Raw genomic sequence first — 13,097 nt, 5'->3', positions numbered from 1 at the left:
GTAAACCTCTTATTTTTAAACATATATAATATAAAAAATAAAAGCAGGTATCAGTATAATTCAGATTAAAATATAATATGCAAACCTTAGAGCAGAGCCATACATCCCACCTAATATAATTTGCTGATTTAAAAATTTTTTTTAAAAATTAGTGATCACCATTAAATGTAAACATTTACCATGTTTTTTTTTTTTTAAACAGAACACTAATCTTATTTTACCTTACTGCTTTCTAAATATAGGCGATAGTACTGTAGTCAGTAGTGTATTAGTTTACTTTTCAATAGTGCCCATGGTATTGATCTTACAAGAGAAAGGGAAAGGAATTACTTTGATGTTAGTGAAACATGTTGGATGAATAACCTGGAAGAGTGAAACTGTTTGCCTGAGTCTCTGGAGTTTCTGAATCATGAGAAATGACAGGTGCAAGCCTCTTCACACTTTTCTATCCATTCACTTGAACCTGGAGGGCATTTGCTTTTCTTTGCTGAGATTGTTGATAAGAGTGCCCCATTATAGCTTTATGGAGGTAGGAGTTAGAGCAAGACTGCTACCATTTCCCTGACCAGCACACAGCTGTCAGTTTTTTAAAGTCAGAATCTACTTGTTTCCCTGATACTGCCTGGCCCTGGGCACAGATTACAGTGGTGGTGATGGGCGTAGGAGCCGATTTAACTGGTACCAGTTGGTAATAGTCCCTCAGGAACATCTTCTAGCTGAGCCTAACTAGAACATGAAGCACTCCCACAAGGTTCTGACATACTTTGTCCCCAGCACACCATCTGTGCCAGATCCTGTGCTCTGCCCTGTGAACTCCCTCGCAGCATGGGAATTCTGGAAAAGTTGCATCTGGCCAATCTCTGCTCCATTTGTTTTGTGTGACAAGCATAAACTGATCAAAATAGGGCAGAGAACCAGCACAGTTTTTCATGTGTGGATTTTGTTGAGACCTTGTTCAAAATTGTGGGTTTTTTTTTAATAGACCGTAAATAGTTTTGACTGGAACTAATTGAAAATACAACTTTCCCTTGTATTCCTAGACATTCAAAAAGAAGCCAGAACACTTTCCTTTCTTTTTCAAATGTATATTGGAAGCATCATTAGATGAGAGTGACAGTGAACTGTCACTACATGAACAGACAGTTCTCCTGCTCTTCCTTGATCACTGTTTCAACAGTTTGGTAAGTTGTACTGAACATGTTGGAATATTTTTCATATGCCTGTATTGTTGCAGTTGAGAGCTATTTGATATTGGCATAGAAAGTACGCTTATTAAGTTTGCAGATGATACCAAGCTGGGAGGGGTTGCAACTGCTCTGGAGGATAGGGTCATAATTCAAAACAATCTGGACAAATTGGAGAAATGGTCTGAGGTAAACAGGATGAAGTTTAATGAAGACAAATGCAAAGTGCTCCACTTAGGAAGGAACAGTCAGTTTCTCACCTACAGAATGGGAAGCGACTGTCTAGGAAGGAGTACGGCAGAAAGGGATCTAGGGGTGATAGTGGACCACAAGCTGAATATGAGTCAGCAGTGTAATGCTGTTGCAACAAAAGCAAACATGATTCTGGGATGCATTAACAGGTGTGTTGTGAGCAAGACACGAGAAGTCATTCTTCCGCTCTACTCTGCACTGGTTAGGCCTCAGTTGGAGTATTGTGTCCAGTTCTGGGCACCGCATTTCAAGAAAGATGTGGAGAAATTGGAGAGGGTCCAGAGAAGAGCAACAAGAATGATTAAAGGTCTAGAGAACATGACTTATGAAGGAAGGCTGAAAGAATTGGGTTTGTTTAGTTTAGAAAAGAAGATTGAGGGGGGACATGATAGCAGTTTTCAGGTATCTAAAAGGGTGTCATGAGGATGAGGGAGAAAACGTGTTCATGTTGTCCTCTGAGGGTAGAACAAGAAGCAATGGCCTTAAACTGCAGCAAGGGACATTAGGAAAAAGTTCTTAACTCAGGGTAGTCAAACGCTGGAATAATTTGCTCAGGGAGGTTGTGGAATCTCTATCTCTGGAGATACTTAAGAGTAGGTTAGATAAATGTCTATCAGGGATGGTCTAGACAGTATTTGGTCCTGCCATGAGGGCAGGGTACTGGACTCGATGACCTCTTGAGGTCCCTTCCAGTCCTAGTAGTCTATGATGCTATGATTTACAGTAAACTTCTGATAATCCAGCACCTTTAGGACCCAGGGGGTGCTGGATTATCAAATATGTCGGACTATCGGAAGGGGGGGCTATGAGGGGTCTGGGGTGGGGTGGGGGGGATTCCACCCCAGACCCCTCATAGCCCCCCCTTCCGATAGTCCGGCTCTGCCCCAGGCATCCCTGATTCAGCCGCTGCTGAAACTGACCAGCAGCGGCTGAATCGGGGACTCCTGGGGCAGAGCAGCTGGAGTGCTGCCGGGTTGGTCCCAGCAGCGCCGCACCTCGGGGCTGCGGGATCAACTTGGCAGCACCCCAGCTGCTCTGTCCCAGGTGTACCCAAGACAGCTGCTGCTGAAACTGACCAGCAGCTGATTCCAGGAAGCCGGGACAGAGCAGCTCTGCCTCAGGCTTCCTGGAGTCAGCTGCTGGTCATTTTCAGCAGCGGCTGAATCGGGGACAGCTGGGGTGCTGCCGGGTTGGCCCCGCAGCCCCGAGGGGCAGCGCTACGCGACCTACCCAGCAGCACTCCAGCTGCTCTACCCCCGGCTTCTCCGATTCAGCCGCTGGTCAGTTTTAGCAACGGTTGAATTGCAGAAGCTGGAGGCAGAGCAGCTCCCATGGTCCGGCTGCCCGGAGCACTTCCGGGTTCCTGATGGTGCCGGACCATCAGGAGTGCGGGACCATCAGATACCAGACCATCGGAGTTTTACTGTAATTGGTGGGTCCGTTAAATAGGACATACATTGAAATTCCTGTTTTGGGAGTTGGGTGCAACAGGGAATGCTATGGTAATTGCTGTGTGGTCCTTGTATACTCTTCTATTTTCTTCTCTCTCCTGCAAACTACTGACTGTTCTGCTGTAGGGGCAGGCATGCAAGGGGATACAGTGTCTTTTCTCAAAGTTGAGGGGGGGCACTTATTGCTGAAATAAATGGAATGAATACTAAATAAGACTTAAAAGGGCAGAAGACTATTAAGCTGAATCTTAAGTTCAGTTTTATTTAAAACTGTATATTTTATTGGGAAATGTACTTTTATATTTGTGTCTTTTTAAGAACTGGTTGGAAAACTTCTGGGTAAATGGTGTTTTGATGAAACAGAGAAAAGAGGTTTTTTATTATAGTATTGCAGCACTAATAGTTGGCTTTAAATAGTAACCACAAAAGTATGTGTTTAGTTTCTAGCACACATGGTATAAAACTATAGAATGCGGCTTGGATATTAAAACACAAATTGTTCACAAGTCAGAATATACAAAATAGTCAGTAGCATTTTTCTTATTTTGTCTATTTGTAAATTTCAGTTATTGTGGAAATTACTTTGAGTGGGTGATGTGAATTTAGCAAAATAAACTTTTACTGATGAAATATGAAATCATTCCAAGCCTACATGTATTGCTAGAGGTGCTGTAGAAATACAGCAAAATATACTTTGTCTCCCAAAGAAGTTACAGTATAATTAACACAGGATCTAAGAAGTGGCTGTAATGATTAGAGATGTCAACTCATAGATGACTACTTAATTAACCGGTAAGCCTGGGCTTATCAGCTAATCTTGTCGACTGAACACACTTCTCCTCCTGCTGCCTCTGTATCAGAGGCCGCAAGTGGAGGGAGCAGGAGCCGGTGCCTGTGGGGACCTGGCTTAAAAGCCGGCTCCCCACAAGCACCAGATCTGCTTGCCCCCCAGCCTCCACACTGCCGTCTCTGAGAGAGAACATGAAGGGTGATGAGGGGCAGGTGGGAGTCGATATACATAGGAAGTTGGCTTTCAAGCTGGCTCTTCGTGTGTGCCGACTCTGTGGACCCGCCTGCTCCCTTCCCCCTTGCTGCCTCCTACAGAGACAGTGGGAGGAGGGCAGGCAAGAGCTGGTGCTAGGAGGAGCTGGCTTAAAAGCCAGTTCCCCCCAGCACCAACTTTGCAGTGCTGTCTGCTCCCCCAGTTTTTAAATTGGCTCAACTCGTGGACCAGCTTCCAACTGCCACCCATGCTGCTGCCTCTGATAGAGAGGCAACAGAATAGGGTGGATATGGGTTCCCCAGGAGTGGGGTCAGGAGTGCATTGGCTGCCAGCTATTATGCTGAATAGTCGTATTATTGCTAAAATGTGATGCGGTTACACAACTATTCAGTTACACACTATCTAACATTCCTAGTAGTGATCAAAAGGAATTGTAGAAAATGGTTAAGAGAAATAGTAATAGAAACAGGTTTACATTGACAAGATATGTGCATAACTAGCTTCTTTCAGCAGTGTGCAGAGGTCATGCATGGAATCTGTCTGAGATTCTGCGCTGCATCTATGGGCCAGATCTGGTGGCTTGGCAGGCTGGATCTGGCCTGCAGAGGGTATTTTGTCTAGGCCTGGTGAAATCTTCTTAATCTAGAATAGTATGTGTATATTTTTTTTTATGTGAAGGGTAGAGCCCATAGTATCTATGGACATAAAGATGTTAGATAGGATTATGCTTGCAAGATAATATTTCTGTAAACAGATCTTAAATGTTCTAAGTTGCTATCTCTGTTTAATTCCTTGTAACAGGAAGTGGATTTGATCAGGGGTCAGGTGCAGCAGCTCATCTCCCTGCCAATGTGGATGGGCCTACAGCCTGTAAGTATTTTATTTAATTAAAAAAAGGGGGTGGGGGCAAAACAACCTTACAAGAGTGCACAAGTTACAATAGAAGACATGTATTTTAAAATCATATGCAGTACTTTCCAAAAGGAACATCTTCATTTTTGCTAAAACTCTTCCTTTTTACTTGACCTACAACATCTTCTTGCAAACCTCAGTCTTCTAGGTTGTAGGAGTAGCAATTATTGCAATTAAGGTTTCCTAATACAGTAGACTTCTGATAATCTGGCACCTTTGGGACCTAGGTGGTCCCGGACTATCGGATATGCTGGAGTATTGAGAGGTACTCCGACAGGGGGCTGTGACGGGTCTGCTGGGACCCACATGGCTGGCCGGGGAACGGCATGGCGAGGGGCGAACCCTCTGCCGTTTTGTAAGCCCTGCGCTGCCACTGAGAGTTTCCCGGAGGGGAGTGGGCTTCCCACCCCCCCCCCAGAGTGAAGTAGTTATCACCGAACGGGGGTAAGGAGCGGCGCTGCAGGACCAACCCGGCAGCACCCCAGCTGCTCTGCTCTGCAGCTTCCCCAAGTCCACCGCTTGTCAGTTTCAGCAGCGGCAGCAGTGGACTTGGGGAAGCGGTGCGGAGCAGAGCAGCTGGGGTGCTGCCTGGCGCCGAGCAGGGGGGTGAGGGACGGCACTGCGGGATAAGGACAAACTGGAAGGGTTGGAGCGGAAAGGGTCAGGCTTCAGGGGGCTGGATGGAGGCTGGAGGCAGAAAGGTCAATAAGCATAATGTACTAGATACACTGTCCTTAGAACCCAGGATTACTGAATCTCAGTATTCCCCTGCTGCCAGCAAGTAGCCCTGAAACACACTGGCAAAGTGTGTACCCAGTCTTTCTGCAGTGGATGGTTCATACAGACAGTGACAACCTAAGTGGTACTATTCTGTGCTCTGGGTCCATGTTGGAATTAATGAGCTTCCACATGATGAAATTTCTCTTTACAGTTCGCATTTTTGTTTAAAGCCTAAGAAATTTAATGCATAAGCACCCTTTATGTAATTGAAAAGTGAGCAATTCAGAAGTTAGGAAATGTCTGAAGGTGGCCCATAAAATTTTAATTTGATTCCCTTCTTGTGTATGAATTATGGTTGTCTGATCAGATACTATTTATTCACAGGGGAAACCTTATTTATGGCATTTCTTAACTTTTGAATGCTGACAGTGTTGACTTTGCAATCATAATGTTTTTCAGTTAAATTAATGTGTTGAATGAATTGATATGTAACAATCTCGTCTTCTGAGATAAATTCAGTATTAACTAAAATCTTTTGGGGCTGTCAAAATGAGTTATTTCTAATTATTATGGCTAATGATAGTATGATCATTAATTCACTTTTATGTTCTTGTCTGCTTCTCTTCTTAGAGTTGATTCATGCACAGCTTAACTTTAAAGACGTTCTAGTACATTATGTCTCTTGTAATTATTAGTCTCTGATGGCTTATACATGACCTATTTTTTAAGCATTCCCAAAAATAAAATATTGTTTTACTTTGGGGTTTAAAAAATTGTTTTTAGACACAATGAAAGGTAATATACAACAAAGTATGCTGTGTTGTTTTTTCTTAATACAAACAATTGAAAATAATCCCACACAAAGAAGGAAATTCATTAAACAAGACATTGCTTCTGGTTATTCATTCCTAAACCAAAAAGATTCTGTGGACTTCACTGCTACAGATCTTTTGATGAAATCGATTAAAAATAACCAGTTTTTCAGGGAGTGTTTTGATAGCAAGTTTTTTTTGTTACCATTATTTTCTAAAAATGTTTTATATTAGTTCATGAATATTGGAAGATGATTTTCTTCCAAAGACTCTCAGCAGGCTGTCTAGATGTGGCTAATCGGTGCAATGTATCTCTACCATGGAGTGTTATAATCTTGGTTGTATGGGATACTTGTTGAGAATAGATTTGGGGAAAATTGATCACATTATTGGAGCTCTGGTTTTAGATTTTGTGTGTGTGTGTGTGTGTGTGTGTGTGTGTGTGTGTACGCGCGCATGGTGCTACACATTTTTGTTTTCCTTTCCAAAAATGCTAGCTAGACTTTTATCCTTTAGAATAGAAGAGAGTTCATAATTGTTCTTGGTGTCTGAATACTATTTCACCTTTTCAGGCACGTCTGGAACAAGAACTGAAAAAGACATCAAAGCTTAGAAAATTTTGGAATCTGATCAAGAAGAATGATGAGAAAATGGATGAAAAGACACGAATGCAGTATGTTATAGAAACAGGTTTTTTTCATATTAAATTCAAAGCATGTAATATGTTGCTAGTGGTCCAGTTAGCATTCCTGATACACATTTGTTAGAACTGAATAGGTCTGAGTTTCAGAAATCAGCATCATAGCTGAAGTTGTTTCTGGGTACAGCATTGTAGAACAGTATTCCAGCAGATTATCCTATGTAAAATACTTAATAGGGATTATTTATTGAGTCATCACCAATTAATCAACAGTTGAACTAGATCTTAAAAAAACCTGATAAAAGCCAAAAAAGAACATTTAACATTCCATAGAGTTGATGTATAAATGTTTCCTCTTTTCCAGACTTTATAGATGAAGTATTTATTGCTTACAATTAATGGTTTGTTTTGAGGAAATGTATCTTACACCACAATATTAACTCTTCAAAATGCATTCTGCTGTGTGTTGATGAGTAAGATGAAACAGGCATCTGTGATAAATCAATAATTACCTGATTTGACTCAGTGGTTAAGTGGTAATCGATGAGTCACTTCTTTGCAGTAAAGGTACAAATGTTGGCTGTGCTAACAGGTAAGACACCAAAAAATGATTGTTGACAAAAAAAATCTTGGCTTGACAGTTGCTATTTAAAAATTATCATTTTTAAACAGTTCCAGTAAAAGAAACTTACACAGGCTATAAACTGCATTTCATTTAGAACCTCTTGTGCTAATAATGAGGGTAATATATTTTCAGTCTGCATTTATGAAATATTAATAGTTTGATCTTATGTTTGATTTTAGGGCATATCGAGAGAGAAGATTTCTTTCACAGCTAATCCAGAAATTTATCGGTGTACTAAAATCAATACCCCCTTTAGGTAACGTGTGTGTGTGTGTGTGCGCGCGCGTGTGTGTGTGTGTATATATATATATTTTTTTGAAGGAGTCATTGGAAGCTCTTAGGGTGCTGAACAAGCACGGGGCATTTATGTGTGCCTGCCGAATGATGTGGGTCAGCCCCACCCCTGGCGCGCGGCGCATGCTGGTACCGACCCCTGGTGCATGGGCAGCCCTTGTCCTGGGTGCGCAGCACATGCGCGATGCCGGCCCCGGGTGTGCAGTGCATGGGCGGCCCCGCCTCCGGGCGTGTGGCACATGCGTGGCGTGAGAGCAGCCCTGCCCCCGGGCGCCTGGCAGCCCCAAAAGGTTGGGGACCACTGTATTAAGCTAATACAGATTAAATGCTAAGAAATGTAGCCACATTGGTTCCCAGACATTAGATGAAAGAGGGTGAGCGAGGTAATAAAGATGTTAGCACATCCATCATATCTCTCTAAGGCCAAGTCTACACTAAAAGAGAAAGTCAAATTAAGATATGCAACACCAGCTACATAATTTCCATGTGGTCTCCACAGCAGAAGTCTGACTCTTCCTTCCCTCCTTGCAAGGAGCAGGATTACCAGTGCTAAGGGAGAGGGAGGGTCTTTGAGTTCGATTTAGTGGGTCTTTAATAGACCTGCTAAATCGACCTCCAGAAGGTCAATTTCAGTAGTGTCAATTTTCCCTGTAGTAAAGATATGGCCCAAAAATATTAATGTTATTGGCTAACGGCCATGCTCCTGTGGGAGCTTCAGCTTTTTAGCTTGTGTCTAAATGTGATACACTTTTAATTTTTGAGGTGTGGTGAGAAAATTATGTTGGGAAATACATGATAAATTGCAGGGATTTTTTGTTTTCTGTGCCTAGGTCCTGTTTCCATGGACAAAGTTCATTATTGCGAAAGATTCATCGAACTCATGATAGATTTAGAGGTAAGATAATTGTAATTATACTGCTTGTTTACTTCTAACTGTACACAAACTACTCCAGATGGAAATGGGTTCGTTCTCCATGTTTGGAGAAAATTCTCTCATGTTTTATGACGAAATCTGGCTGTAAAAACTGTAGTGAGTGTTATTTGGTGCACTGACACAGATCTGCCAAACTAGACCTCTTTACGTAATAATCCATGATTTGCACCTGTGAAGTATACTGACTGTTTAAAATGGGATAAACTTCAAGATTACAAACAGTGGCTTTGCCTGCCTATAGTTAAAGGTTTGCCCCATGGCAGCTGCACAGCAAACTGACCATTGCTGACTGTAAGAGGGACAAATTCAGTGTGGGCAAGTCCAGAACTTAAACTGCTCAGAACAATTAGACATTGTTTGGAGCAGAGGCAATAATTCTGGAAAATGAGAATGTTCAAAGATTTGGATCCATTAGAAGAATTGTGCTGTTAATGTACAATTGACCAATTTTAAACCTTTTGGATTGCCCAAAGCAGTTCCAAGAGCACAGGTTTTTAAAGTCATTTTCTAGTTACCCACAATTTCTTAATTGAAAAAAAAAAAAAAAAAAAAAACCTGTGTGAAATGCTGTCTAACAGGACTTGAAAACCAGTGTGAAGTTTGCAAGCATTGATTTAGAAACTTCAGCCTGCAATTGATGTGTGCAACCAATGAGTTTTTGGATAGGTAATGACTGCATCTGTTGACACCTTGATTGAATGATGATTTCATTAAACTTCAGTGGTCATGGCATTAGAAGGAGCTATTTGCTTGTCCTTCTAGGTATGAGTAAAGAATAGTCATGGGGTGAAATTTCGGTACTACTGAAGTCAATGGAAATTTTATAGTTGATTGACTTGACCTCAATATTTGCTATGTTCGTGGCAAGCTTGACAGGAAGAGAAAAATACTGCATTGTCAGAGAATCTTTGAGATGAGATTACAATTGGCTTAGTTTCCTTCACTAATCATACAGGTTGAACCTCACTTAACCAGGACTCTTTCTGGCAACATCTGTGGTCTGGCATGACCACGGATGCTCCTGGAAGAGAGAACCCCAGAGCAGGAGGGCCAGCAGCTGGGAGCCCTGTGAGTCTGGTGGCAGTGGGGCTGCAGCAGCCAAGGCAGTGGTTGTGCCAATACAGCCTGGGTGGTGGTGGAGCGCTATCTGGGCTGCCTGCGGCCTGGCAGCGGAGCTGGGACCATGGCTGCCCAGGAGGGAAAGCCTGGCTCGGACCGCGTCTGCCCAGGCAGCAGCAGGGTCATAATATTCTGGGCAGCTGCAGCAGATCTGCCGCTGTTCGGATGGTGGCATCCCAAGAGGGGAAACCTGCCATGGCCATGGCAGCCTGGTAGAAGCAGTGTGGCTGGCCACGTCCCACCCAGTAAGTAGCGGAGCTGGGGGTGGAGCTGGCCATCAGGCAGCCTGGCTGACCCAAAGGAACCAGCAGTGGGGAAGGGCAGTGGGCTGAAGAGCTGATGTCCAGGGACCTCCCATTGTCCAGCAAATTCCCTCATTTGGGACCTATCGGGTCCAGAGGATGCTGGACCAGGGAGGTCCAACCTGTAGTAGGAAAGCATATTGATATTTCTGGGACACAGTACATGCTGCTAAATAGTTACACTGGTGTTAACAAATTCTGGTTACTAACAGTATTTTTCTGGGAACCAGCCCATTATTGACTTAATGGGATTAGGATATTGGCAACAGCATGTCACTTTTTTGAGAACTATGGAAGATAGGACCTACTGCAGGCAGATGTGTAGGGCTGTATCCAGGGAAGGAAGCACTGGATGTACCTTCTGTGGCTGCAGCCCCTCAATCCTGCCTGCTCTTGGGGTTACACAGGAAGTAAGTGTCTAGGAAGCCTGTACGTTTCTTAAATTTTTAGTTGTACAGTAAAACTCCAATTGTTCGGCATCCAGTGGTCTGGCACTCCCGATAGTCCGGCACCAACTGGAACCCGAAAGTGCTCCAGCCAGCCGGACAATTGGAGCTGCCCAGCCGCTGGCTTGCAAGCGGCAGAGGAGAGGGGGCATGAGGCAGGCAGCTGTTTAAGACCCGGGGGGAGTGTGTTGGCAGGGAACGGCACGGCGAGGGGTGAACTCTCCGCTGTGTTACGGGGAGGCGGTGGAAGCCCCGCACAGTTGGCTTGCAAGTGGGAAAACCCAGCCGCCAGCTTGTAAGCGGTGGCCGTGGAGAGCTGCCTGTGTCTTGCCCCCTCGCCACTGCTGTCGCTTGCAAGCCGGCGGCTAGGTTTCCCCACTTGCAAGCCAGCTGCGTGGGGCTTCCACCACCTCCCCGCAACACAGCGGAGGGTTTGCCCCTCGCTGCTCCGTTCCCTGCCAGGCCCCCCCCATGCAGTGTGGGTCCCGGCAGACCCGTCACAGCACCCTGCCGGAGTACCTCCCAATACTCTGGCATATCCAATAATCCAGCAACCCCTGGGTCCCAAGGGTGCCAGATTATCAGAAGTCTATTGTACTGACAAGTTTCATGTCTCTGTTAGTTCATGAATAGTGGGTTTATTTTAGTTACTTCATTATCATTAAACTCTGTAGAGTTAGTGCCTATGAGTTATTACTGACTGCAGTGAGATACTGTTTCCTCTCTTCCCCCTTCCCCTCACTCCGTTCCCATTACTTAGTGGTGGAGACTACATTCTGACTGTTTAAATTCTATCTGTATTTTCAATTGAGTATGGTTTTCTTGATTTCTTGTCCTCAACTGTTACATAAGATATGCTGTTAAACAGCTGCAATATTTTATATCTGTTTTTCAGTAGTGGGGATGAAGTTATTTCCTTCCTTCCCATATGTCACGAAAGTTTAAAAAGGCTTAAATATAGTTGCATATAGATTGCATTCATTCTACTCATTTGAATGGGAGTTAGCACAGATGAATTGCATTCTCAGATAGATGTCTTTGGGAGGATTCTTTTATGTAAATAACCATTATTAGCTATTTATGCAGCACTAAATCCTGACCCGCCATCTAAAAATAGGAAGATATATATGGAAAGCCATGGGTTTCGAAACCATATATGCTAAGACTATTAATAATGCAAAATTATTCATTCTAGGCCCTGCTTCCCACAAGGCGCTGGTTTAATACTGTATTAGATGACTCCCACCTTGTTGTTCATTGCTACTTGTCTAACCTTGCTAAAAGGGAGAAGGAGGGTCATCTCTTCTGCCAGGTGAGTTTTGATGCTTCTGAAGAAAGCTCTGAAGCAGCTCAAAATATTTACTGCATCTTCTAGTGTGGTGTTCTTTGCTGAAAATGGTTACTTTGTGACACGTTTTGAGTGGAAATAAACTAAAAAATTGGATTACTATTAAGTAAGTGCTATGCATAAATATATTTTAAATCCTCACAACATTACTTTTTCATTACCTACGTATGTGTGTACTTGTAGCCTTGTCTCTCTGTTTGAGCAGCTTTTAAAATTGTATACCCAACATTCACCTAGCAGTGTGTCCTATCACAGATATAACAGAAGTCAGTAGCTTAAATCTTTCCGTCTATTTGACCTCAGATTTTTTTTCAGCCCTTCCCAGAAGCTATAGGAAGTGAATGGTGTATATATCATTTTAGACAATGGATTGGTGTCAGCTGACTAGGATGAGGGCAATTCTGGCCTAGCAGCAGGAGCCAAAGCCATGGGTAAAACTGGAAGGGAGAAACTGGGTTCCAGAGACAAGAGTTGAACTGACGTCCGTAATCAGCAGCAGGAGCTAAGGGTGTCAGGTCAGAAATTGGACTGAGCAGGCAGGGAGGGTTTTAAGATGGGCAGAACAGCAGGCACAGTGGTGGGTATGAACATGGAGAAGCTAGCAAGCTGCTGCCGCTGGCTTAAGATTCAGCCTGCTGATTCCTGATAGTTGGGGAGTGAATTCCAAAACTGACTGGGTTTCATGAACATCCTATTAAATTTGACATTAAAATCACATTATTCCAAGTACTTACCTTCCTTTTCTTTCTGTGTTCCGACAAAATCTTTGCAAAAACTTAAAAATCAACAAGTAGTCTAGGAGCACCTTAAAGACTAATAAAACATGTAGATGGTATCCTGAGCTTTCGTGGGCACAACCCGCTTTTTCAGATGAATGGTGTTAATATTTCACAAATTGGTAATTGTTAATGTTTTACACCCTTTGAAAGCTGGGAAAAAGAACATTTCTAAATGCAATACTATAGCAGCTATTAAAATCAAGTCCAACTTGAATTGAAAAAGGAACTTGGTAACCAGAATGATTTGACCTTTTTTCTGCTCAGGTCTGCCTCTGT

At 43.3% G+C, this 13,097-nt stretch overlaps 1 protein-coding gene across 1 annotated transcript in view; it reads left to right on the top strand.

The window, feature by feature from the left end:
• AQR (aquarius intron-binding spliceosomal factor) overlaps positions 1-13,097 on the top strand; it is a 96,285-nt gene that overhangs the window by 13,430 nt on the left and 69,758 nt on the right. The window contains exons 6-11 of the mRNA XM_006123267.5: positions 1,041-1,181; positions 4,692-4,760; positions 6,907-7,007; positions 7,779-7,855; positions 8,724-8,788; positions 11,890-12,006. Of these exons, the coding sequence (XP_006123329.3) occupies positions 1,041-1,181; positions 4,692-4,760; positions 6,907-7,007; positions 7,779-7,855; positions 8,724-8,788; positions 11,890-12,006 (570 nt within the window). The remainder of the gene's footprint in view (positions 1-1,040; positions 1,182-4,691; positions 4,761-6,906; positions 7,008-7,778; positions 7,856-8,723; positions 8,789-11,889; positions 12,007-13,097) is intronic.

The sequence above is a fragment of the Pelodiscus sinensis genome, chromosome 5 (assembly GCF_052426305.1).
Source record: "Pelodiscus sinensis isolate ZL-2025 chromosome 5, ASM5242630v1, whole genome shotgun sequence".
NCBI lineage: Eukaryota > Metazoa > Chordata > Testudines > Trionychidae > Pelodiscus > Pelodiscus sinensis.
This window is presented reverse-complemented; position numbering and strand designations above follow the sequence as displayed.